Genomic DNA, 27,112 nt, shown 5'->3' on the forward strand with positions numbered 1-27,112 from the left:
AAAAAAAAAAAAAAAAACACCAAGTAAAAAATAAATTAATTCCTTGAATTTATTTTAAAACATCCTGGTCAGAGGCTGTCCTCGCAGACTGAAGGCCCAGGAAACTAACTCAACTGAGATGATGTTAGAAAAATGTTAAAATGTGCTTAAACTTCTGGCTCAATTTATTCACTCTTACAGAGAAAAACAATTCCAAATAACTGGAGTTTATAATGCATATCCAGCAGTTAAACTAATCTAATGATTCAGAAACATAAATTAATCCAAAGTCATTCCATCTTCAAACTATGTGAGCTGTTGAGTTTCTTTCATCAAGTCAGTCTCAAGTTCCTGCAAGGAGATCCAGAGTTTTGTCTTATTTAGGTTAATAATAAATGTTACACACTGAGACAGGATGTGCTGAAGAAAAAGTTCAAGAACAGAAAAATGAACTACTTTTAAAAATCACACGGTGAGAGACAGGTATAAAAACAACTTCTTTGCTCAAATATTTGTTCAGTTAGCTTTCTACTTCACTGACTGAAACTAATTCTTTGCACCAAACTCGACAGATTCTGTTGACACAACTTAACAGAAGCAGAAAACATTTACACACACACATAATCTCTCTCTCCTGAAGTAAACTATCATTGTGTGGTTGTTACATAGACTTTTATCAGCCTTCTGAAACACTGAGCATCATCAGATAGAGCTTAATACTGTAATAACTGCTCATACAAACAAAATATATGCAACTGTAAAATATTTCTGTGGCTCTATGAGATCTGAAAATAATACAAATAGCAAGTGGAAAAAAAACAACATGCAAAACATAAATAATTGCTCTAAAACTGTAAAAATGGTTGTGAAGTTTCGGAGCCTTCAATACAAAAATGGAGGTGATTGATAGAAACATGAACATACCAAATTACATTGATTTAAAGGAAAATGTATCTTAGCAGATGGTTTCATATCAAATCCCTTTAATCTTTTTACTTGTTAATCAGAAAAAATTTAAGGTAAAGTAAAATATTTCAACATTAACAGAAATGAAAGGATAACGCCAAGGATGGTAATGCTCAGCAGTTCACCATGACACCTTCGAGGACAAGATTTTTCCAGAAATAAATGTGGGAAAAAAGGTTCTTGTTAGACTATTAAGAGGCACTTAAGCAACCAAGAGGGATGAAAAAAACAACATAAAAAAACTGAAACAAAATTAATAAAACTACATAAATCTGTTTTCTTGAAGTTAATTCAATAGCATAGGTAAGTTAAAATAGTCCCAAGCTCATACCCCATCCCATTTCCTCTACAATGTCCGTAAGAAATCCTCTACATCAGGCACTTGTTGAGTAGTTCATAACGGCTCCAAGCTGGCCAATTAGAAACAGCAAGCGGCCCGCTGTCCTCCAATCACCTCCTCTCAGTTAGTTAGTCCAGACAAGGTCTTCCCTCCTCTCCTTAGCCTCTTCTTCGACCCAGCTTTCTCTCCCTCCTTCCCTACGCTCCTGGTGCTTCGGTACACCCCAGGGGACCTCAGCTCGATGTCATCAAGTGTGGGGTCATCGGGTGACACGGGTTGTGGGGCCGGATAGCTGGGTTGGTAGTAGCGGTATGGGTCATCCTCCTCAACCTCACCGTAGTTTTGGAAGACGTTGGGCGGAAGTTGGACTGAGGGGACAGCGCCGCCGTCAGTGTTATCTTCACCTTCTGCATTTCCAGCCAACCAGCACCCAGCCAGTCAGACAGACGGAGAATCAGGGAATGCCCAAAACAAAGATGGCCGCCACCATAGAAACAGTGTTTTGGAGCATTTTGTTGGGTTTTTATTAGGTTAGCGGGAAGAGGGAAGGAGCAAGAGACATAGATGGACAAGGATTACCAAGGGTTACCAAAGGTTACCAAGCAATGGTTATAAAGTGACTAAATTTAAAAGCAGTTAGAAGAAAGTTCCAGACAGTCAGCTTTATGTTAAAAGTTAGAATAAGCAACAATGTTTGGGTTTAACACAGCAAGTATTAGATCTGTTACCTATTAGCTGACATTCAATTTGTCACAATTAAAATAAATTTAATGTTTTCAAGTATTATTATTATTATTATTATCAAAGGTTTCTTGATGCTAACTTACATTAAAACGTGCATAATATAAATACAGTTTTGGAGGTTTTAGTTGCTCTACAAAGGTGCATGGTGTTATAGGAGTTTACAGTATAAAGTCTGTGAAGCCTGTGGATTAAAAAAGAGGCACCGGGTGATCATAATCTAGAAGAAAAAGTCAGGAAAGGATGATTGTGTCAGTGCAGGTTCATTTTACATCTGGGGAAGATACGGTTCAGCCAAATAAAAAATAAACTTTTATTTTCAAAAGTGTTTTTTTTTTTCTATTATAGTGACAATAAATCAACCCTTTTATCGTAAAACAATCACTAATAATTGCTATGACTATAAAACTAAATATACAGATAACATGAGTTACAGATGCAGACTAAGTAAACGTCTACATCTTTTATGAGATACATTAAGACATGCTCTGTTGTCTTTTTGAGGGAGTTGTTGATAATGGACATAATGGTTATTGTAAATGAAAGAGCATTTTGTAAAATCATTTAAGTGGATGGTTTAATAATAATAAAAAGTGCCAAAAAAGGCCAAAGATCATTGACAATTCTGTGTTTTTTCGCAGTTATCTCATAAACAGCCCAGAATCTCAAGAAATTCAGTTTTCTAACATGTATAACTATGGCAAGTGGCCAATATTAATTAGAATTAATCACAGCAGCTCTGTGTGTACACATGAATATGATATAACACCATATTTATGTGTAGAGGAATTATTAACTAATGCACTGACACCATCTCCATCATCTATAATATTTTGCATCCTCTGCAGCAGTTAAAGCTATGACTCCTTACTGTTATTGCTTTGTGTGTTTGTGAACGTTGGTCAGTAGTCACTAAGATGTGCTGGTTAAGAGCAAAAATCATAAGACCAGGGGATGGTGGGGACACACAGATAAAGAGAAAAAAAAACGCAGACAGAAAAATGATTACAACATGCAGACGTTACTCACAGAATGCCCCCTCAGGCTGCAAGCTGCACAGCGCCTTTTAGGCTGCTGCGATACCTTTAACCTCAACACACATTAAACATGAACATAATCATGCATTTAGTGGCTAATTATAACTCCTGCAGGGTTTTCTGTAGTGTAATGTTCGCTGATATCTACATGTGGTGAGAATCAACTCAGTGGTCTCTACTAATACTCTGAATGTCCTGGAAGCCTGCAGTGGTGTCTACTTACTAAGTGTGAAATTGTTAAAAAAATTGTTAGGTTGTGTATATATTTCATTAGAGTTGTATACATCAGAAAATCCCCCATGGAGCATTTTTTAGTATCTGAATAAACCCACACTCACCACGCCAGAGTAATTTACCACCACAGCTCAAACAAATCATGTTAAGATGCAGATTTCAGTGGTCATGTGTTTACCGTGTGGTCACAGTTTGCTGATGTGTGGAGCAAACCATGCAGTGACACACATACAGCAGTAAGGTACTCAAGAATGACAAAACTAAACTATAAAAGTATTTCCACCCAATTCATTAGACATTTTCTACTGATGTGATCTGATTCATTTTCAGACACATAAATACTGATTTCTGTTCCTTTAATATTAACACAACACAGAATGTAATTTGCTCAGTGTTTGTCACTCAGTGACTTTAGCATCAAACATGTTGATTTCTTGTTTATGACTCATTCTATAATTGGTGGTTTAAAAACACTTTTGACAGTTCTGTAGAGGGAAATATTGGAGTGATAGAAAAAGCTTGTGTTTTGTATGTGCAGTAGTGACAAGTTGTTTTAATTATTTATTCTAACTGATACGGTTTAAAACTGAACTAAAATGATATCCTGCTCATCCTTCTAATTTAGTTTGGATAAAAGCAATGCTCCTGACTCTTGACTAATTCTATAAAAATTTATTTTAATCATATTTCATAATGCGAACTAATTTAATATTAAAAGTGTGTCATTTTGTAAAACATTAACTTTACTTTAAAAAGTTAGAAAAAAGGGAATGTCTTAAAATAAATATAGAAGAGCAGTTAGTTGAAGTTTAGTTTAGCTCTGTTTATTTCAGATTAGCTTAGCTTAGTTTAGCTTAGCTAAGGACACTAAACAGGTGGAAACAGTTAGACTGGCTTTGTCCAAAACCACAAAATAGCAAATTAACTTTTTATATCATGTTTTTTAGAACATGAGAGTAAAACTGATGTTTCCCTGTTTGAAAGAGGAGCATTAGGGGCTCATCTCTGCGTAGTTCTCATCAGCCGCTACAAATGTGTGATTACCTGTTTTAGCTCTAGGACGCCAAATGGAGGCCGTGCTCAAACTATTTAAAAGCTTGAAACATGGCCTTTTAGTTTTATTTTCTCCACTCTTAGTTTTTGCTCTTACATGGGCAAAAGCTCATCAGCTTTTGTGGAGAAAGTAACAATTGTTAAAATAAATACTGAAACACAGGAAGCCACCGGAGATGGTCACAGATGTGATACTCTGATACTAAGGGAAAGCTGGAGTTTCTTCCATGATTGTTTTACAGATATTAGTTTTATTTGTATTTAACATCAGATATTTTCCAGAAAATCTATTTTTTTATCTTTAATTATTAACAGGAACTCATCTTGTTCACAAATAAATAAATAAATAAATAAATAAAAATAGTGGATATATAAAAGAAACCATTCGAACAAATGTCTAACATTTTGGGTGAAATGACCGACCATCATACAACTAAGACTGAAAAATGTGGTTTTCCTCAGAGTTGATGCTTTATTCTGCGGCAGCTTGTTGTCTGGATGTTTACTATCGTGTCCCATCCTAAACAAGCCAAGTGTGTCATGTGAAGCTTAAAATTGCTCAAAATGTAAAAACCACACATTTTAAAGACAAATATCTTGTGTGTTTCAGAGATGCAACTGAAACACACACATGCAGGTTGATAATAAAGCAGAATTCTGTATCTTAACTGTGAGTGTATTTCAAAGGTTTATAAGTTACTCCTTCAAATACACCAAGAGTGGATGAAATAATTTCAATGGCAGGTGGTTTGTTTAACTCACTGGCATCTTTACAACATGAAAAGTCACCGAGTGAATTAAACAGTTTATCTGATGATCCTCAATCAAACAGACACAAGCAGTATGGACATGCTTTCATGCTCTGTACATTATCAACACATTTAAATGCACATGATAATTTTCACAGTCACATACAGAACAAGCAAATGTTGAATATCTGCTTCATCCCTACTTTAAGGTTCTAAGTATCTGATACTAAAGCCTCCAGTGTGTGGCTGTAATTACCGAACTACCACAGTGAAGGAGATGAACTCCGACAAACTTTAGAATCAAGGTTTTTAGCTGATGCATCATACTTACTACTTGGAAGCTACATACCTCCAACGTTGTAACCAACACAGGAGTTCTGGTCGCAGTATCCTGGAGGCCCTGGAGGGCCAACTGGTCCAGGAACTCCAGGCCGACCAGGAGATCCAGGAGTTCCAGGTCGTCCTGATGGACCCTGGCTGCCAGGTCGGCCTTGTCCTTGGGCACCTGGAAAAGAAAATGATAAAGATTTCAGTGGACAAACGCACCAATCTAAACAAATGTTTCTTATGCAGGCAGTATGATGCATGTTCATTGTTATAAATATGCAAATTAAATAAATAAATAATGTAGACCGAGAAATGTTGGTTTGGATTTATTTACCAGGAGGTCCTGGGGGTCCTCTGGGGCCTTGGACACCAACCCCTGCAGATCCCTTCTCCCCCTTCTCTCCTGGTTGACCTGGACGCAGACAAAAAGTGCTGAGAAATGCTCTCATTTCTGATAATAACATTCCCAGAAAATATTTACTCTCTGCCAGTTGATACAACAAATTCTACATCTTAACTCTTTCATAATGTCCACAACAGTGGTCACATATTTAAAATCTGTTTTCTAGTATATAGACGGGTGAAGGTGGTAAATTTGCAAATGATCCACTCTGTAGACATAAATAGATCAAAGTAAAATATGTTTAGGAAATAAAAAGGCATCACTGTGTATGCCTGTAGAAGTAAAATATTTAATATGAAAAACATGTAGCACTGTTTTTTAATTACGCATGAAAGGGTTAATTCCAACTTCTCTATTAATATGTACAAGCATTTTTTATGCTTCTTGCTCTGCAGAAACCCTGACAGACATGTTGTGTTCTTTTTAAACATTTCTGTGCTAAGGCATGAAAACACATTGAGGTGTGGGTGTGAAAGTCACTCCCTTATAAATGACAAATCAAACTTACACATGAGATTCTTCCAAGTACCTATTATCCCCTAATAACTTTTAAGTCTGTAGTTAACAGTTTTTCATCTTAAAAAGGTGGTATTATGAATTTCTGGCTCTCTGATGTGTTATTTAGCTTAAAGGTGTGCAGAGCTACAAAGCTTTAATTCCTCAACAAGGGGAGCTATTTTCCCAGAAGAAACTGCTCCTGAACTGTATTTGCATGATGCCAGAACCTGAATATATAAATGAATTAATCTACTGCACCAAGATTACACACTGTACCTAGCTTAAAATGTCAATGAGTGGGTATTTAATTCTTTCCCACTGTGCGGATGTGATACACGGCGGTTTTCTGGTTCCACACAGCTCACAGCTTTTTATGACCACGTTCACCACAGACCACGTTCCTCCTGTAAAAGTCTATTTGATGGATTTACCTCTTTCTCCTGGGTTTCCGTTCTGCCCGTTCTGTCCTGGGAAGCCTGGTCTCCCTGGTGGTCCCTGTTCTCCTTGGGGTCCTGGGGCTCCCTGTCGACCAGGCTCCCCTGGGGGTCCAGGTACTGTTCGGATGGACACCGGAGGACTGGGAACGTGGTTCAGGATGGAGTTGTAGCGTGCCATGTGGCCTAAAAACAGAAAAATGCAGGAATTTCATAGTTTGGGTCAAAATGAAAGAACCACTGCCCTCTACAAGAGATCAAGGGATCAAATCTCTAATTAAACATAATCAGAAGACTGAAGGAAAATCAAGACAAACATGTCGGCCACTCTAAGTAACAAGATAAAACACACATACTTTAAAATCATGAAATCTGGGCTGTGTGTTGGATGAGGGACAAACAAGCAAGACCTGGACACCCTGATGGTGCAGGGATGCTTTAACACTTCAGGTCTGGTTCAAGCATTGGGGACAGTGGTGATCATGAAGTTATGGATCATACTACAAGGCTATAAAACATCAGGATGATGAAAATCTGATTAAAGATCCAAAGAATGTTTTGTTGTTATTAAATAATAATGGGTATTTATAAATTCTGAATAAATGTAAACTATCATATGTATTTGACAACTTGATGAAAATCAAAGAACTGTGACATTATTGTTCTTCATTTATTTTTCTATTTAACTTCTATTTAGCCAGAAGCCTCATTCTGATTTAAATAGTTTTTTAACAGTATCCTTAGATTACTTAGATTCAAACTGGCTAAGCTTTTAAAACAAAGTAATGAAATATAAATAAATAAAACAATTTAAAATCCCAAACCAAGCAAAAAACAAATAAAAAAAACACACAAAAAACAAATGTAATTGCCTCCAAATCATTCATTGAAAGGAAAAAAAAAAAAAAAGAAAAAAAAGCATCCAATATGCCCACGTCATGAAGTTTTAAGTCTTTTTGCAGTTCCCATCTCAGTTCACACCTTTGGGACTGAAAACATTAAAATCTCCTGTGAACGAAGACTGTACGGTCCTGAATGTTTCAGCTGGAGGAGAGTTGAGAGGTAGGAAGGAAGCAGACCAACAACCGCCTTGTAAATAAGAATATTTCAGCGTCTTCGCCTTCATATGGCTAAAGAGGACCATCCAACATGTTTATAGAAAAAACAATGAGTAAGTGATCTACAAGTTGTGATGAACCTCAAAGCTCCATGTTGCTCAGTATCGACTGAAAGTAGACTCTGAGGTGAGGCATGTAAAGTTTACTTCTGCAGCTGCAATATTCCCAATAACAAGCTGATTTTATCCCAGTCCTTCTCCTTAAAAACATCCTGAAGCTCAGTGGATGTTACGATGTTAGCCTTACTCCCCTCTGCCGGTCCAGTCCAGACGTCCGATTTTCAGGGTCGTATGAGATAAAACGGCGCTCGTCTGACACAAATCATGTAATTGTAACTCGCAGATAGTCAGAGATTAGAATTTTTATCTCTGATCACAAAACACTGTAATCTTTTTAATGATGTTCTCTCACGTGCTAACGTCATAACCCATGACATAAATGTTGATAATAATAGACCCATAAAGCAACATCCCTACCGATGTAACTCATGTAAGAGAAAGTTAATGCAACAGGAAACAGATTTTAAAAGCAGTAATAGTCCTTGGAGTTCTCCCTGTTTGGTGGAGACTAAGCCGGGCGGATCTCTAAGGTTCATCACAGACTACTGGAAAGTAAACGCAGTGACTCGAGTAGCTGCGTATCATTTGCCCCATATCGAGGATTGTGTGGATACTGTAGGATCCACACGTTATGTGTTTAAACTGGATTTATTAAAAGGATATTGGCAAGTCCCCCTTACGAACATCTCGGCTTTTGTAACACCCGATCGCTTTTTGCTATAGGCGAATCTTTCGTGACGTCAGTGTTTACCTTTTGCCGCATTGCATCACGGTATTGGGTGGCAAGAAGCTGCATACCTGCAAGCCTCACTGGTACACGCAGCTGTTGTGAGTGCTATCCTGACCGCTGTTTCTACTTTAAACATTAAAGCTGCTACATGACTGCATGTTTCTCCTAGACTGGATTTGAAAGAAAAATTTTGTAAGATGTTATGATCGTTTTTCACGATAGACCAAACGCCATTTAAATTATAGTTAATAGGACCAATAAAATTGAAAAACAGTCATTAGATTTAAAATGAAAAATTCAAAGGCACTGATAAATAAAGCCTTACCCGGCTTTGCAGTCGCAGTGACATGTGATTATTTCACCGTTTTCTTGGGCGATCACCCACGGAAGATGCGAATCACGCTGTGACTCTGCTTGGCCGGGTCTGACCTCCGCTTTGAGCACGACCACTGATTTTTGTTTCACCGAAAAGATTGGCCCAACCTTTCTTGAAACAAAATAGTTATAAGCTTCGAGGCTTTTAAAAGCTTTTAACTTCTCGTGGGTGAAGGGTCCAGGGCTTTCAACTAAATAAGAATAAATATCTCCCCAGCACATCTGTGGCCAAGATGCAGGTGAGTCAGACCAGTATTTTTCGTCATCCCAGACTTCATATGGGCTTTGTATTTGTTCGATTTTGTCTGCAACACAAATTTTTAGTTTCTCTCTAAAACTCCTCTGGTCTTCGGAGCTTAGCGTACTTATATAATTTGGATTTCGCCCGCTTACTTTCTTGTTTATGCTAGCAGGTTCCGCCATCTCAACAGGTCTTCTTGCCACCCAACCACACGCGCATGCGCAAAAAGATGTAAACAAAGATTCGCCTATACACTGTAATGGCATTTGGTATGTGCAACGCACCTGCTTTGTTTCAGTGTTTGGTAAACACACTGTTTTCTAGCTTGCCGTATTGCACAGCTTATTTAGATGATGTCGCCTTCGTTCCCCTCGCCACATGTTAGAACCAATCAGTGGAGCACCTGGCCTTTAAATGAGGAGGACTACGACCACTCTGGGCAGCTGTGCTCCATGTGCGCACAGTTTGCCTGCTGGGCTCGTGTTTGAGAGATTGGCTGTGGATAACCCCTTGAGGTTGTGTTGGTGAAGACATAACAAGCTTTCCCTGAGAAAAGTTTGGACAATTGTGAAGAGACGCTCTCGGTTACGAGAAGCTAGTTGTGTGCTCTGTTTAAAGACACTCTCAGTTGGAGACGCTTTTTGTTGTTATTACCAGAGTGGTATAAATTTTCATTTAGAGACGTTTTGAGTGTGGTAATTTGGTTTTTTAGTTTTGGTTTAAAAAACGCTTTGTGTTGTGTTTGTTTTGTTTGTTGTTTACTGTTTATTATTTGTTACCTGAATAAGGACACCTTTTGTTACAGCTTTCTTTACTTTATTTAATCATTGCTGAACAGGGTATATATACACCTTTTGTTTGTTAAAACTGAACCCGTTGGAGATGATTTCTTTTTATTTATTGTGAATAAATATTATACTTTATACCATTTAGGGTTAAATCCGGCCCGCTTTGTTACTGACCCTATTTACTCCTGGCGTTTCAGGGTTCGTAACAATGGATCATAGTTAAAGACACACAGAAAGTGTTGTTACTCACTTTGGATCAGCTGCTCACAAACCTGCCTGGCGATGGCCTGAACCGATGCTGTGGACTGAAGGTCACCCTGGAAAACCAAAGAACTGTTTATTTATTGTCATGTGGGATTCTTATTTTATGAAATGTTTTGTGTATTTTTTCCTAAGATGCTGCGAAAATATCAGATTTCTGCAGCTTATGATTATTACTACATGGCTGATAATGTGAACACAAACATGCTGTTTTATTTTCTTCCACTATCATGCAGGAATTATTTGCACATAAATGCAAATATTTCTCCCCAAAGGAAAATGTTAATGTTTCTCTCTGAATAAAAACCAACCTTTTGCTGGCAGGTGATTTAAATGCACATTGTCAAAACTTCTGATCATCTAATTGTGTTACATTGGCACACTTAAATACTCATTTTGTTTTTTCCTGTGTTACTTCGGAACCTTTAATGAAATCTCAGAGTGAGGAATGAAGTTTTTCCAGGATCCCTCATTAAAAAATTAACAAACTAAGCTAAACGAATGAATGAATGGATTTTTTTTCTTAGAGAAGATGCTGAACGCAGATTAAAAATTCCATGAGGAGGATGTTGTGACATCAAATTCAAGATTACAAACTGAAAGAAGATGAATATCTCTTACACCTTCAAGTATGAATGAAAAAAAAACCCTTAAACCCAAAGTGGTGGATAAATTAAGAGGAGTGTTTGGTTTGTCTCTTTTTATCTACTGTAGCAAAAACATAACAGAAGGACAAAAATAGTTACATGCTGAGTTTTTGGATAAAATATGCTCATCTAAAGTAATAAAAGCTCCATGAATCTTATTTTTCATCAAGTAAATAACTACTTAACGGTCAATAGATTGTTATAATTATTGCTGCTGGAGCCTCTTTAGAAAATGTTAGTTACTTTTGACTACATGTCCAAGCATAAAAGTGTAACATAAAGATGCAGGAATTGTGTTTTGTTTCATTCAGCTGTAAAGTCATAACTACCTTATAGTTTCAAATGATGAAAATTGTTGGTCACTTATGATTTGGGAAAGAAAATGTCGGAAACATTTCCATGTAGCACAAAAGGTGTACTTAATCATTTTTGAGCTTGTAATTGTGGTAAATATGAGGCGACTCACCCGTTCACCCTTATCCCCCTTGTTTCCAGGAGGACCCTGCACAAGAAAAGTTGATGGAAAAAGGAAAAAAAGTGTCAGATTTAACTTAAAGAGAAACACGTTTATCAGAGCTCATTACCATGACACATTCCTCACTTTATAAACATCGAAGATCCCAAATCCTTCAAAAACGTTCAATTCTTTCTCTTTCCGATTTTCCCTTTCACATTAACCATAACTTCAGGACTTTATTGTTCCCTCTGTAATGAGGGAAATGCATATTTTAATTTTGGATTTTGGCATATTTTACTAAGCTTGTATTAAAAAAAAAAAAAAAAAGTAAAAACAGACATTAAAACAGGTGTGACACATACAATGACAATAGTAACTATCTGCAGTTCAAATACATAAAAATTTCTACCACATTCAGGCACAATCTAAACATATAAATTACAACTGATGGTGTCACGTCCCCTGGCCTCTGGCCTGGGTACGTGCTAGTGAGATGCTGCAAAGCCTGCACCCTGCACCTCGCCTCAGAGACCTCCTCCTTCTTCCTCCTTCCTGGGGATTGGTCGTCGTCGGCTCCACCTTCCTTCGGAGGAGACAAGCCTCCGACGCCTTACTGGATGATTCCTTCCACGCACTTCCTCCTCTTCAGCCAACCAGCACGACGCCTGGCGTATAAGGAGGAGGCGGCAACGCTGAGGATTTTAAGGGAAATCCGACCCTAGATCGTGTGAATCGGTGTAGAAAGGATGATTTGACAGTAATTGCTGATTGTTATGACATCCCGATAAATAAAAAGATGTTGAAGCGTGAGATGAGGGAATTAATCGTGGCTGGATTACTTGAAAGAGGCGTTCTGCATGGGGCTGTGACTGACTCTGCTGTCTTGCCTGTGATGGCTGGTCCGTCTGAGGTGGCGGGGCCCAGCAATGCTGAGCTTGATTGCCAGTTGAGTGCAGCTGGTGATGAGGAGTCAATTCCAGGGAGTGAGGATAGGAAGTCTCCGCCTATCACTCTCCCCAGGTTTGACCCACTCCTCCTCTCAGAGGATAGCTCAGGTTCCTCCCGGCTGGATGCCCGGTTGAAGGTAAAACTGGAAAGACTACGGCTGGAGCACCAGCACAGCCTGCAACTTGAAATCCGCCGGATGGAAATTGAGGCGGATAAGCAAGTGCGAATGCGCCGTCTAGAGCTGGAAGCTCAGACCCAGTCCACACTAACTGCCCCTGATGTCCCTAGTGGCTCATCCGGTGGCTCTCACCCCTCTCACCCCTTTGACATCTCCAAATTTATTCCTTTTGTTCCTGTTTTTGGGGACAGTGATGTTGACTGCTATTTTGCAGCGTTTGAAAGGATTGCCATAACCTTAAGGTGGCCACAAGAATGGTGGGCCCTGCTTGTGCAGTGCAGATTGAAAGGGAAGGCTCAGGAGGTAGTAGCAGCGCTCCCTCTGTTGGACAGCCAGCGCTATGACAAGGTGAAGGCGGCGGTCTTAAAAGCATATGAATTAGTACCTGAAGCCTACCGCCAACAATTTAGAAATTACCAGAAAAAGCAATCCCAGACATTTGTAGAGTTTGCTCGAGAAAAGAGCAATCTCTTAGACCGTTGGTGCTCTTCTGCTGGTGTGAGCAGTTTGGAGACGTTTCGGGAGTTAATTCTTCTAGAAGAGTTTAAGAAGCAGCTACCGGAGAGTGTAGTGGTGTATATAAATGAGCAGCGCGTTCATACATTGTCTGCGGCAGCTGTCATCGCTGATGAATATGTGCTGACCCACAAGACGGTGTTCAAACCCGTTAATGAAAAAACTCCTGAAAAGGTAATGAAATCAGTTAGACCCCGCGTTCTTGAAGAACGTTTGTGTTATTATTGCAATAAAGCAGGACATTTGGTGAGCAACTGCCTGAAGCTTAGAAACAGGCAAAAAGGACAATCTCCTCCGAAAAAAGGAGTGGCATTTGTAAAAAACAGACAGACTGGGACGGAAGCTGATGCAGCTCCGGACCCCTGTTTCGCCCCGTTTATCACGGATGGTGTTGTGGCTCTGTCAGAGAATGGATCGGATCATGTATCTGTGAAAATGTTGCGGGATACGGGTGCTTCCCAAACGCTCATTAGAGCAGATGCCTTGCCCTTTTCTGAAAAGTCTTATGCAGGGTACATGGTCATGCTGCGTGGAGTGGAAATGGGTTATGTGCCCCGACCTGTGCATTTGGTGCATTTAAAAACAGATGTAGCCACCGGCGTTTTTCCAATGGCTGTTTGTGATGAGTTGCCTATTGCTAATGTCTCTGTTCTTTTAGGGAATGACATTGCGGGAGGCAGAGTACTACCTGCCTTGGAAGTGCTGGATGTCCCTGTGGGCAGCGCTTCCAGCTGTGTGGTAACCCGTGCTCAATCCCGTAAAAATAACACTCTGGGTGATAATGACACTGATGTGGATTTATCTGATAGTTTTCTTGCTGAATCTTTTTCAGATGGTGGGAGGCAGATGGGAGAGGCAGGGGAGACAGAAAACACCCCTGACGTAAAAGCTCAGGGGGTTCAGCTGCATCCGACTGCTTCTCCGTTACCCCTGTCCCGTTCAGGTCTGTGTGCGGCGCAGAAGAATGATCCCACGCTACAGCAGTGTTTGGCTAAAGTAAGTGCTAAAGGGGCGATGGCGGCAGCCGACAGGGGTTACTTTATTAGGCATGAAGTGCTTATGCGACGTTGGTGCCCGGTTGCAGTTCCGGGGGAGGACTGGAGTGGGAATGAGCAAATTGTGGTACCAGCGCCGCTCCGGCAGCACGTATTGCGTCTGGCTCATGACGATCATTGGTCAGGGCATCTGGGGGTGAACAAAACCTACAGGCGAGTACTGAGGCATTTCTTTTGGCCTGGAGTAAAGCGAGATGTAGTTCGCTATATTAACAGCTGTCATGTGTGTCAAATCACCGGAAAGCCCAACCAGAGGATTCCGTGTGCCCCGTTACATCCCATACCGGTGGTTAGTGAACCATTCGAACGGTTAATTATAGATTGTGTAGGTCCTTTACCACGGACAAAATCCGGTAACTGTTTTCTGTTAACACTAATGTGCGCTACCACGAGATATCCGGAAGCTGTACCATTGCGTCGAATAACTGCCCAAGCTGTAACAAGGGCTCTGTTAAAGTTCTTTTCCACATTTGGACTGCCAAGAATAGTACAGACCGACCAAGGTAGCAATTTCACATCAAAGCTGTTTAAGCAGGTCTTATCTAAACTGCAGATTAAACATGTTACTAGCACGGCATACCATCCCGAAAGCCAGGGCGCACTGGAAAGATGGCACCAGACTTTAAAATCCATGCTACGAAAGTATTGTTTAGAGGAAACAAGAAACTGGGATGAAGGCATCCCATTTGTGGTATTTGCGGCACGGGAGGCTCCCCATGAGTCATTAGGATACAGCCCAGCAGAACTCATATTTGGATATTTGCTGCGAGGACCACTAAAGGTTTTAAAGGAAACCCTTTTAGACAGCAACCTCTCGGCCGACAAGAACGTATGCCAGTACGTGAATTCATTCCAAGCTAGGCTAAAGAAAGCTCGTAGCTTTGCGTCGGAAGCACTAAAGGTTGCTCAGATAAAAATGAAGCGGCATTATGACAGAAAGGCTGTAGTGCGTCAATTTACTGAAGGTGACTTGGTATTAGCCCTTCTTCCGCTCGCAGGAAATGCGTTAGAGGCACGATTTTCAGGACCGTACAAGGTTAAGAAACGACTATCAGATACAAATTATGTAATCTCGACGCCCGAAAGAAGACGAAAAACTAGGACGTGTCATGTCAACATGTTAAAGGCGTATGTATCCCGTGAGGTTCTAGCTAACGCTGAACCTAAGTTGTCAAATACAGCTGTCCCTGAGGTTCAGTGCGGTATTGTGATAGGGGATCCGGAAGTTGCTCCCGTGGAACGGCAGTGGTCAGATGATCTTACTGCAAAACTCACCCCGCGGTTATGTAACTCCGAAATGTTGCAGAAACTACCGGTTACATTAGACCATCTCTCCAATGACCAAAGATCTGAGTTACTCGCGTTAGTCCGCAAGTTCCCTCAGATATTTCAGGATATCCCTAGCCGTACCAATGTTATTTCACACGATATTGATGTAGGGAGTAACCGCCCTGTCAAGCAGCATCCCTACCGTTGTAGTGTACCAAAGCGGCAGATGATGAATCAGGAAACTGATTATTTGGTTCAGCACGGCTTCGCCCGACAAAGTAAAAGCCCATGGAGTTCACCATGTTTAGTTGAGAGGAAACCGGATGGATCGCCTCGATTTATAACGGATTATAGAAAAGTAAATGCTCTGACAGTAGTAGATGCGTACCCAATGCCGAGAGTGGATGATTGTGTGGATGCGGTTGGATCGGCTCAGTTTGTGACAAAGCTAGATCTGTTAAAAGGCTATTGGCAGGTCCCGTTGACAGATCGTGCTTCAGAGATCTCTGCGTTTGTAACCCCAGACAGATTTCTGCAATACACGGTGATGGCCTTTGGAATGTGCAATGCTCCGGCAACGTTCCAACGTTTAGTCAACACCCTGTTTTCCGATCTTACCTATTGTACTGCCTATCTGGACGATGTGGTAGTGTTTTCGGATGCTTGGGGGGAGCATCTGTCAGCATTAGAAGAGATATTTTCGCGGTTGGAGAAAGCAACCTTAACATTAAACCTTGCTAAATGCGAGTTTGGCAAAGCAACCGTCTCTTATCTTGGGAGACAAGTTGGACAAGGACATGTTCGCCCTTTCGAAGCTAAAATAGAGGTCATTGATAAGTTCCCTCGCCCCGAAGATAGGAAATCACTCCGCCGTTTCTTGGGAATGACGGGGTACTACAGGAACTTTTGTAGAAATTTTGCTACGGTTGTCGCACCGTTAACTGCGTTGGTGAGCCCAAAACAACCATTTAAATGGACCGACGAATGCCAGCATGCATTCGCCAGTGCCAAGGCTCTTCTCAGACATGCACCAGTGCTCGCCGCCCCCGACCAAACAAGACCGTTTCAACTTGAGATAGATGCGAGTGCTGTGGGAGCGGGAGCTGTTCTTCTGCAAACTGACCACAACGGAATTGATCACCCCGTTGGGTTTTACTCGCGGAAGTTCAACCGGGCCCAGATGCATTATTCCACAATTGAGAAAGAGACGCTGTCGCTGTTGCTAGCTCTACAGCATTTTGCGGTGTACGTGGGCTCCTCGTCTGTGCCAACCACAGTATACACGGATCACAACCCACTAACATTCCTATCCCGCATGTACAACCAAAATCAGAGACTTATGCAATGGGCTCTCATAGTCCAAGAATACGCCCTGGAAATTCGTCATAAAAAGGGGTGTGAAAATGTCTGTGCAGATGCACTGTCCCGTCTGGAGCTGGACGGGGATGATGGGGACTGAATTGTGACAATGTTTTGACATGAAAAAAAAAAAAAAAAAAAAGTAACGCTTGAGGGACAATTGGGAATAGGTTGGAGAATGAAATGCATGTATGTAGTAACTTTCTTTTGTGTTCCTGTATTTAGAAAAGAATGTTTGTGATGAACCTGCATTTTAAGGGTGGGAGTGTCACGTCCCCTGGCCTCTGGCCTGGGTACGTGCTAGTGAGATGCTGCAAAGCCTGCACCCTGCACCTCGCCTCAGAGACCTCCTCCTTCTTCCTCCTTCCTGGGGATTGGTCGTCGTCGGCTCCACCTTCCTTCGGAGGAGACAAGCCTCCGACGCCTTACTGGATGATTCCTTCCACGCACTTCCTCCTCTTCAGCCAACCAGCACGACGCCTGGCGTATAAGAAGGAGGCGGCAACGCTGATCATGGCAGCTGTGTTTCTTTGGCCCACAGCTTGCCAGTGCTGGGATTGTGCTTGACATAGTAGCTGGACTGAGAACCTTGTTGGTTGTAGGAGCTTTAATCTTCCCTTTAGTTATTTATTTAGACACCGGAATAGGTTATTGTTTGAGATTCTGCGCCCTCTTTTGTATTCCTTGGTTTAGCGGACACCTTTTGTTTGTTTGTTGAATATACTTGTTTTGGTGTATGTATATCTATCTATATATATATATATATATATATATATATAGTTTGTGATACGTTTGGTTAAGAATAGCTTGTGTTTAATTAATTCTAACCTCGAATGAGGACACCTTATGTTATTTATGATCTCGTTACTTACCGTGGGTGTTATGTAAAACTTGAACCCGTTTGTGTTGTAATAAATTATGGTGCATACTTTAAGTTTTGTTTCATTTTGATTTGTTACCGACCCGACTACCCCTAGGCTGAGTTGGGGTCGTAACAGATGGTAAAAAGATTCACAATTTAATCTTTTGTTGTGACAAGAACTCCCGTTGTTAATTAACAACCTTTTATAAAGACAGCCATTACTGAAAACTTATAAACGGTTTATTTTCCTCCGGTAGGTCCTCATTAGCACCTGAAACTGACAATAGTGTTAATGAGCTGATAAGTGCTGTCAGACCTGGAATTACAGACTTCACAACGTTTTATCAGAGTGACGCAAAGCCATTTATCAGCTGCTCGTATCACCTCCCACAGAGTCTCGTCTCTTCACTGGAGACACAATAGAAATGGAATTTATTTCAATAAAGCAGGACAAAATGCAAAAGCAAAGACTGATCACACGCTGAGGGAAAATGTCTCAAACACAAGATCTGCTAAGGTGGAAAACAATATTGGAAACAGATGGAACTTAATTATTTCTACACTAGAGTCAATAAAATTCTTGCAGTCTCACACACAGTAATGGAAGCAGAGCTGCACTTCAATCTGTTTATCAGATGCACTTTATTGTTCAGTTTCTTAAAAAAAACAAAGCAATGTGCAGAGAGGACGAGATCAAAGTGAAATAATAACCAAAGCTTTTAAAAGATAAGCCGAGCAAAGATTTCTTTGTTTTTAAAGTGACACAGATGTTAAATTCCCCCATGTTCTACCTCTGAATGTCCAGGTCTTTCTTTTCTAAGTTTAGTTTTGAACATTCTAAAAATATTAAATGCTACAAGTCTCATTTAAACATCCCAATATGAGATTTAGTTCATTTTTTCAAATGTATAAAAAAAATAAGGGAAAAAACTGAAAAGGCTTAAATTCCTCTCTTGGGAACTTATTGATCCAGGGATGAGAAACAGTTGAGAAAAGGAAAACCAAAGTGAAATATCTTATTTAAGCAGTACAGAATGGTTAAACTGTCTAAAACCATTTATACTCCCTTTACATGTGTAAACAGGTACGTCCTGCTGGCATACTTCCAAGTGTCCTTTGTGTTGGCATGGTTGTTAGGTGGTACGTCCACCAGAGGGCAGTGTGGAATTTAGAGTTCACCTCTGAGTTTCAACATCAGTTTTAGTCAATAGTAAACATGGTGACGATGGAGGAGATCATGATAATGTACATTCCCAGTGAGAGACATATAGGAGGCAGCACAGTGATGGAGGGGGTCTATGCAGCCCTTAAATACATCACGGCTTCTTCTTTGCTTTTTCCAGGGCCTCATATCACCTATACTGCTCAACACTGCCCCCATGGTTTCCAGTGGTACTACACTGTTTGCTCCATCATAGTACGGCTCTGAAAACTGATTAAATTCTGCACGTAAATGACGCAGAAGTATCCGTCCTCTGTGTAGAGCATGAATGGGCCTTAAGACTGAGGCTCAGAAAAAAAGAGTTTTTCTTTTTCACAAAGTGGCCTGAAATGCTGTCTTTCAGGTGTCAACATAAATACACTTCACTCCGCCTCACATTTAAGCGTGCATCAGACAAGCCCATCGACCGTCAGACTGGACTGGTCACCTCCCTGAGCTCTCTGTGATCAGCTGACAGACTCTGTTAAGCCTGTCTGACACTACTTCCTGCTGCCTCCTGGATATTTACAGAGTTACATTTTTTCCAGCAGTGGTTGTTAGAAAGGTGATAAGAAACATGAGGTCTCCTCTATAACAGGTAAAATAAAAAACAGTCTGGGAGACAAATAAAAAGGTTAATGAGGAGAGACAGCTTTACTGTGTTATTTCCTGACTCACCGGTGGTCCCAGTGACCCCTGTTTTCCTGAAGGTCCTGCATTTCCTGGGGAACCTGGAGCTCCTGGAGTTCCCTGAATGGATGAAGCGTAACAATATTAATGAACTGCAGACACAATAAAACCTGTTTATATGAGAATAATGAGGCACATGACTTTCCACACTCCCCAGGAATCCATCACATATCCAGCCGATTGCATTTAGGGACCAACTGATCAAATCCATGGTTCAAGATTTGAGTTTCGGAAAGAAATGCAGAGAGAGACTCAGAGATGACAGGACAAGTAGCAGGGCAGAGTGGGGAGGAGGAAGGGAGAAGAAAAGCGTCTGCCTTCGTCGAGAGCCGGAAGAAGAGGTTCCTGGGCCGGGATTCAAACCTAGATCAGCTGCACTAAGGAGCTGTAGCTTCTGTATATGAGCCAGCTGCTCAACCAACCATAAATATTCTTTTTTTATTTTGTCTTGTTCAGAACATGGCCGCCTCCTGCATAGTTTTGCAATTTATTTTTTAAATAATTTATATTATTTTTTAAACACATCTTAAACTTGACAGCCTCCAGGTTTCTGTTTCCTCGTTTCCTTAAAAAAAAAAAAAAAGATTCACATGATAAAGAATTTCATAGTGACTTACCATAGGTCCTGGGGGGCCCTGTCTGCCTGGTGGGCCATCTTTACCTTCAAGACCCTGTTAAGTTGAAAGTGGACAGTGAAACACATTTTCTGTGTTTCAGTTGTTTTTCTCCACATGTTGCATGTAGATCTTTGTGCATTTCTCCAGTTATTTGATTGTTTTACTATGTTTGACTTACTTTAAATTTAGCCTTAAAACATTTAGTAAATAAATTTTAAACGTTGCTTCTAAAATCTAGAACCACTGAATGAATAAAAGGTAACATTAAGAATATTGGTGGTAGATTTCATAAGATTGTATTGCTGATAATTCATCTACATGAGAAATTTGTTGCTTCTACATTTTCGGTACTTTTAGTGTTTAGAGTTTCAGTCGAGACTCACTCTGGGTCCTGGAGGTCCTTCTCTCCCTTGAGCTCCTCCTCTTCCAGGGACTCCCTGAAATACGAGCAGAGGTTAAACTCAACTCCAGATCTCTACAAGTTCACAAGTTTGAATAATTTTCACTTTTTCTGCACTTAGTGGCTTTAAAATAAAAATACAGCAGACTAATATTTTCTCCCCTCCTTACTGGAGCTGTGTGACTAACTAGGACACAGAAGTCATGCTTTGACAATGTAAACAAAACAAAACAAAAAGAAATCTGAGTAAGACCTTATATCTTACAGCAGAGAATAAAATCTACTTTTAATTTTTTTTTTTTTTTTTAGCAAAAACTAACAAACAAACAAACAAACAAACAAAAAATACAGGTATACTGGCATTTTCTGGCTAAAAGACTGAAAAAAAGAAGAATGAAAATGTCAAAACAAAACATAAGCAAGCTGAAAATGTAAATATTATTTATGTTTGGGAGCATCCTGAACAACAATAAGTGATTGTGGGCGTTAATAATTATTAAATATGTTTGGAAAAACATGAATTACATGTTAAACATGAAGAATTCTTTCAGTGTTGTGGTGATATGTCTATAATCCCAGATTAAATTGGGTGCTTTTGTGTAGACAGCTGGTACCTGTGGTCCTTGCTGTCCAGGATCACCTTTCTGTCCACTCTCTCCTTGAGCGCCCTGCACATAAAGTAACATATAAAGTTGGAGCTGAAGCCTGAACACTGAGACTGAGAAGATGAAGACAGAAGGTCTTGTGTCCTACCGGAGGTCCAATAATGGAGCGCCCACTGGGTCCTTGTGGTCCAGGGGGTCCCTGAGGTCCAGGTACACCTGTATCTCCAACAGGACCAGCTGGTCCCTGAAGAGAAATAGAGACAAAGAGGAAAAGAAAAAGATCTACATTAACTTCAGCAGCCTGATGTTAGCTGAGACTGGTCATGTGGTCCAGTTTCCTAAAAGCTGCAGTGATGATGGGTTAACCTGACAACCGTCAGCTGATGTTAGAAAGGTTTAACAGTCAGAGTCAAACCAGAAACAGTCCAGATGCTGGATGAGTCATAACATAAAAACTGATTTATATTAAAACTTCTACCTTAGGTCAAATCTATTTTTATTTCAGTTTGATTCACGTTTATTTAAAATGTACAAATCCGACTACATGAAAATATTAGAAGCAAGAAGAATAACTTTCCTTTCTTTGCAAGTTAATGAAAAGCTTTGGTGTAACTAGCAGATTAAATCTGTCTTATTGATCAGTGAAACTCTGAAGGTTTCATTTCCTGAAAAATTTGGTATCAGCAAATGAAGGAAGTGAAAACATATCTGTATTGATAAGTGCTCAGCATGACACATTTGTGATAAATATCAGACAAGAACAAAAACTAGACTAAAGTCGAACATTATTACACATTTTAACTAGACATCTAAAAGTTGTGCAGTTCATTCTTTTGTAAGTATTTACTGTTTCAATTCAATTCAATCTCAGATCCATGGACGTAATTTTAGGGGGGACACAAGGGACATGTCCCCTGCACTTTTTCAAAAGGTCGTTTTGGTCGCCTGCACTTTTTACTGCCCAAAAATAATGTTTCACTATAGTAAACAGAGACTCGTCAAGCACTAGGACCAAGCGGAAAACAGCCGCTCAAGCTGAAGACTATTTCCCTTAGTTTAGACCGCCCACAAGCTCCTCCACTGGCGCTGCCATTTCTTGTTTGATTGGCTGTTCCCGCTGTCCCGTTGGAGAGTAGGAGAAGCTGAAGGAGATGCAGGAGAAGAGGCTGGAGGAGGGAGAGTAATCTGGATCAGAGCTTTCAAAGTTCAAACACCAGACATCCTGAAGTCAGAGATCTTTTTGACCAGGTGGACGTCCTTGTGAGGCTGTTGTTGATTGTTCCATCATCATCATGCTGAAGCTGAGCGGAGTTTCAGGCCACTTAGGAGGTTAAAGACCTGGCTTTGCAACTGCATGAGGCAGAAACGCCTTAACAATGTGGCAGTTTGTCACATTTTCTCACATACATGAAGAAAGAGTTGATGCCTTGAACAGGAAGAAACTCTGCCAGGAATTTATCTCTGCTAATGATCGCAGACAACATGTGTTTGGAAACTTTGGTTCTGTGTTACACTTATTTAAAATAAAATTTAAGACTTGACTACTTACACTGAATAATGGACATTTTATAAAATTTCTTCCCACCTGTGATGGCAGTTTGACCTGCCCACCATTAGGTGGTGCTATGTAAATGATGATATTCCATAAATACGTGTAAAATTGGTGGTACTGAAGTTGACTAACAAGGTGAAACATAGAAATGGGTGATAATGTTTTACTACATGCTTTACAACCAGTCAAACCAAAAAAGGAAACATTAAGCTTAAAATTAGCAACAGAAAACTTGAAGAACTTCTAGAAAACACAGTGAGCTGAAAGATTAGTTTTATATAAAATAAATAAATACTTCTGCCCCCCCTCACCTTTGAAATCAAAACTTCGTTCCTGCTCAGATCACTTTACATGCAATCAAATTGAGCCAATTCATTGTCATCTAATCTGTATTTGTGTAAGCCACATCATAATAATTAATAGTCTAGTTAAGAAAAACCTACAGATTGTTTTTATTGTCATTTAACTTGTCTGTAATTCAAACAGTTTAGTAATGTCGACTAATATTTACTCCTCTGCAGTTTGATCTATTAACAGAACATAAAAGAAATAATATGTCAGGTGGAAACCAAACATCAAAATGCAATTAAATACTTTAAATCAAGTTTTTATTCCAGGGGAAAAAAAGCTTTTTAGGCCCAACTGATGACTGAGAAAATACTTATTTTTAGGTATTGCTGTTCAGAGATGAAACTTAGGTTGTGTGTGTTTATCTCTTCCTGCCACAACTTCCTCTGTACTTCATGTTGAAACCAGTGTAGCACAAAACAGAAACACACACGGAAGTCTTGGTTCTTGTTGGCCTGAAGATGCCTTTCAAGAAGCCAGATTTTACTGCAACTGTGCGATACAACAACGGAGTTTGGGAAGATGACGGGATAAAAGTGGAGGGAGGTGATGTTTCCGGGGATGCTGTCACGTTCACTGGTGGTCAGGCTGGTCCACCATGGAGGTAAATCTATGCTGGAGTTCACCAGTGAATATTTAACATGTTTAATCTGGTAAATATTGAGGATCCAACATTTTCAACAGCACAATGACATTTAAGGATTTTGTCTACAAATTTACAAACATACAAACATACAAGGAAACAAGAGAAATATTATTTCTACAGATGGAAATAAATTGTGGACTTGTTGATGCATGCAAGTACTTTTCTCTGAAACTAAATCACAAAACAAGTTTTTACTTTAGTTAAAATAATCTGGATTTTGTGCCACGTTTGTTAAATTAGCTGATGATCTTTCTTTTACTATATGACATACATGCAACGATGCTGGACAAGACAGGTTAAAAAAAAAAAAAAAAAAAAAAAAAAACTATATGACATACTTCACAGTTTCCTTAGTTTCTCGCTGGCCTCTGTGCACAACGATTCGGCTTCTCCTGAGTTTTCTTTTGTTTTTAATGACTAATGTTTACAGTTATTTTGGATTATTTCATTCAGTGTATTTTTTTTAAACTAAAACTTTGGATTTTAGGCAGCAATTTATTTAGTTTCCTGTAATTTTTAAAAATGTATTTAACCTTTATTCATACAGGTAGTGAGCTTGAGACACACAGGGTCATTTACGAGAGAAAATTAAACAAATGAAAGAAGGAAAAAAAAAGTTACAAATAATTCTAATTATACAGTCTATGAATTAGAGTTTATACAAAAGTGTAATCTGGTTAAATACAAAAACCAAGAATAATTCAGGGAGGTTATCTCCAGTTCCCTTAGAGTAACTTGTAATTAAACAAGGTGGACAGCTTTAGATCCCATGTCCTGTTCCAGCAGTATCAAAGTCCCCCTTCTGGCAGGTTAACTAACAAATATGGCGTCTCTGTCTTCCCATGTGAAACTGTGTTTTACACGGCTATCATTTTGTCTTCCAAGATCCAGAACAACAACCCGATTTGTGTTCTCTTCTTTGTCTTGGCAGGGACAAACACTCACAACCATCTTCCAGCTACCAGAAAACCCCTTTCAGACCTGCTCCAGTAATTCTGGGTCTCCTGTGTCTGCTGCTGTTAGTGGGGATCAGTGTCCTGTTCAAACTCTGTAAGGACCTCGCCTCTGTGTGTTATGAGTAACACAGCTTTGATGATGGATCTTTTTTCAACTGTTTATTTTGTGGGTTTTATTCAGATGTTGCAGCTGTTTTGAAAATAAAACAACCAATAACTGAGTTTGAAGAGTCGATAAGACACAGTTCTGATAACCTGAGCAGCAGTTTCTGCAGATTCAAGACAGAGAACCAGGCAGAGTGGGAGAAAGCAGGTGAGAAATACTGAAGAAATCTTATTAAAACATGACTCAACAAAACCTGATTGACAAACACGTCTGTTTGAAGAATGGCACAGGATTGGATGTCGTTGTTACTACATGTCTACTGAGAAGAAAAACTGGACTGAGAGCCAGAAAGACTGCGAGAGAAGAGGAGCAACCCTGCTGATAATAAACAGCAAACTTAAACACGTATGTATAATAACTGAATCATTTCTAAGTGATTCAGAAATGAAGAAAAAAGCCCCAAAACATTAGAAAAAGAATGTGTTTGTGTTGTAATGTAAATCTGTTCCTGTAAATGAGTTTTTTTTTAGTTTGTGAAGATTTTTAATAATATAATAATGTAATGTTAAAAAATGTTATAATTATTACAATTCTGCTAACATAAGTGTTTAAACATTAAATGTGATTTAATTTGTGAAAATAAGAACAGAAAAATACCTAAATCAATGCATGACTTTAAAGATTATCTGTTTCTCTGAAAAATTACAAAGGAACTTTTAACTAATCTGATTAAACGTGGAGATAATGAAGATTCCTGGATTGGTCTGGAAAGAGTAGCAACAAAGGAGTGGAGGAAGAAATGGCAATGGGTGGACGGATCAGAGCCGAAATATACGTAAGAAGATATTTTTCTTTTACTGTTACCTAAAGGTCAGACACATGTATGAAAATACACTTTCAGGTAAAACTGTGAACACATTCCTGTGAATAAATCCTGGATTGGTCTGGAGAGTGTAGAAACAACTAATTGGAGAAAGAAATGGCAATGGGTGGATGGATCACAGCTGATATATATGTATAAAATAAGAAAATATAACTTAATCATTACATGATTTAATTTCTTTTAAAAACAATGCTACATGTTTTTGGCATACAATATGTCAGACGTGTACAGGGATGCTTTATTTCTTAATCATATTTTACTTTTTGTTTCATACATTTTTTTTTCACTTATCAAAATATAGATTTATCTTTTTTGTCCCCTGCTTATCACTTGGTCTATCGTATATCAACAGCTCACATATATATATATATATACATATATATATATGTGTGTGTGTGTGTGTGTGTGTGAGAGCAGTTATTTCAGATATGTTGGATTACTGGTTATTGGATGACTCACTCATATCCAAAAAAATCCTCAAACATGGATGTATATATTAGAATATATATATATATATATATGAGTCCAGTGGGCACTATGGATACAAGGGTTCTTCAACTAAACCAGCTGGAAGACAAATAAAGTTCTTGAAATTGAGTATCTACTATCTAACAGTATTTTGCTTGTTCAACAGGGTCTGGGAGGCTGATATAAACGTGAACCCTGAGGAGGACTCCAAAGTTTACACTGACCCACATGGAAAATGGAACTACAGAACAAATGGTTCAAAATACTGGATCTGTGAGAGGAAGCTATTTGAAGTTGTAGCCTAGCATGTATTATCTAAGTCCAATTTCTGGATATGAATCTTTGCAGGTGCTTCTTAATGCTTTAATATTATTATTATTTCTAGTCCTAAGAAAAAGAAAGAATTTAATACTGCCATTAATTAGTGTAAAAGCACACTATGGCTTTCGGCATTTATGCTTCTCAGAGCAGTGGAAGCTAAAATGACAGAATGTCCTGAGGTGAAATGTACAGGAAAAATTATACAATGTGTTTATAAGGAAATAAATCTTACTGTATATTTGATTCATTTTATATATCCAGTGCCATGTATTGCACAAGTTGGCAGAATTTGCTCTGAAAGGGTAAAAATGATCTAAACAAAGCTAAAACCTTTACATGAGGTACTTATTTACATGGCTAGTGAAGTTGTTGCCTTTGGTTGATGTTGCAGTGGGATTTAATTTTGTGCTAGTAAATATTAAAAGGAATGGACGCTCTTGCATAACTAGCAAATAAAATCATTCTTACTGATCTATGAAGCTTCCTGTTTCATGTCCTGTCAACGTATCGGAAAATGATGCCGGTGAACAATATCTGCAGCGATAAGAGCTCAGCACATTACACTTACGATAAAGATCAGTTAAAGATTAATGGAGTAAACCAGTTCATTTTTACACATTAGAGATTTAAATGCATTTTTAGTTTTTATGCAATCATGTCTGTGAATTTTTATTGTTTTTATGACATCATATAAC

The 27,112-nt window shown here is 39.3% G+C and overlaps 2 protein-coding genes across 8 annotated transcripts in view; one reads left to right on the forward strand and one right to left on the reverse strand.

The window, feature by feature from the left end:
* The window catches only part of LOC121656678 (collagen alpha-1(XIV) chain), a 227,554-nt gene continuing 200,442 nt past the window's right edge, over nt 1-27,112 (reverse strand). For 2 of the 7 annotated variants that reach the window (XM_042011787.1, XM_042011795.1), the window contains 11 exons: nt 21,286-21,381; nt 21,147-21,200; nt 20,516-20,569; nt 20,133-20,186; nt 19,504-19,575; nt 11,447-11,482; nt 10,323-10,389; nt 6,759-6,947; nt 5,761-5,838; nt 5,449-5,604; nt 1-1,692 (listed from right to left, as the gene is read on the reverse strand). In XM_042011787.1, coding sequence (XP_041867721.1) covers nt 1,406-1,692; nt 5,449-5,604; nt 5,761-5,838; nt 6,759-6,947; nt 10,323-10,389; nt 11,447-11,482; nt 19,504-19,575; nt 20,133-20,186; nt 20,516-20,569; nt 21,147-21,200; nt 21,286-21,381 — 1,143 coding nt within the window. In that variant the 3' untranslated portion in view covers nt 1-1,405. Of the gene's footprint in view, nt 2,949-5,448; nt 5,605-5,760; nt 5,839-6,758; nt 6,948-10,322; nt 10,390-11,446; nt 11,483-19,503; nt 19,576-20,132; nt 20,187-20,515; nt 20,570-21,146; nt 21,201-21,285; nt 21,382-27,112 lie in introns of all 7 variants that reach the window. The other 5 variants (XM_042011794.1, XM_042011792.1, XM_042011793.1 and 2 more) reach the window with 5 other exon arrangements.
* Nucleotides 23,498-26,877, forward strand: LOC121656691 (killer cell lectin-like receptor subfamily B member 1B allele A). The gene is made up of 6 exons (XM_042011813.1): nt 23,498-23,641; nt 24,615-24,733; nt 24,821-24,952; nt 25,026-25,150; nt 25,456-25,580; nt 26,263-26,877. The coding sequence occupies exons 1-6, from the start codon at nt 23,499-23,501 to the stop codon at nt 26,399-26,401; spliced, it is 783 nt and encodes a 260-aa protein (XP_041867747.1). The 5' UTR covers nt 23,498; the 3' UTR covers nt 26,402-26,877.

Source organism: Melanotaenia boesemani, chromosome 17 (assembly GCF_017639745.1).
Source record: "Melanotaenia boesemani isolate fMelBoe1 chromosome 17, fMelBoe1.pri, whole genome shotgun sequence".
Classification (NCBI taxonomy): Eukaryota; Metazoa; Chordata; class Actinopteri; order Atheriniformes; family Melanotaeniidae; genus Melanotaenia; species Melanotaenia boesemani.

What these genes read in the sequence shown, in the direction of transcription:
- LOC121656691 (XM_042011813.1), top strand. Translation starts at nt 23,499, where the DNA reads ATGCCTTTCAAGAAGCCAGATTTTACTGCAACTGTGCGATACAACAAC. An exon ending in CAGGCTGGTCCACCATGGAG is followed by an intron (nt 23,642 to 24,614) that starts GTAAATCTATGC and finishes TTGTCTTGGCAG; the next exon opens with GGACAAACACTCACAACCAT. An exon ending in CAGTGTCCTGTTCAAACTCT is followed by an intron (nt 24,734 to 24,820) that starts GTAAGGACCTCG and finishes GGTTTTATTCAG; the next exon opens with ATGTTGCAGCTGTTTTGAAA.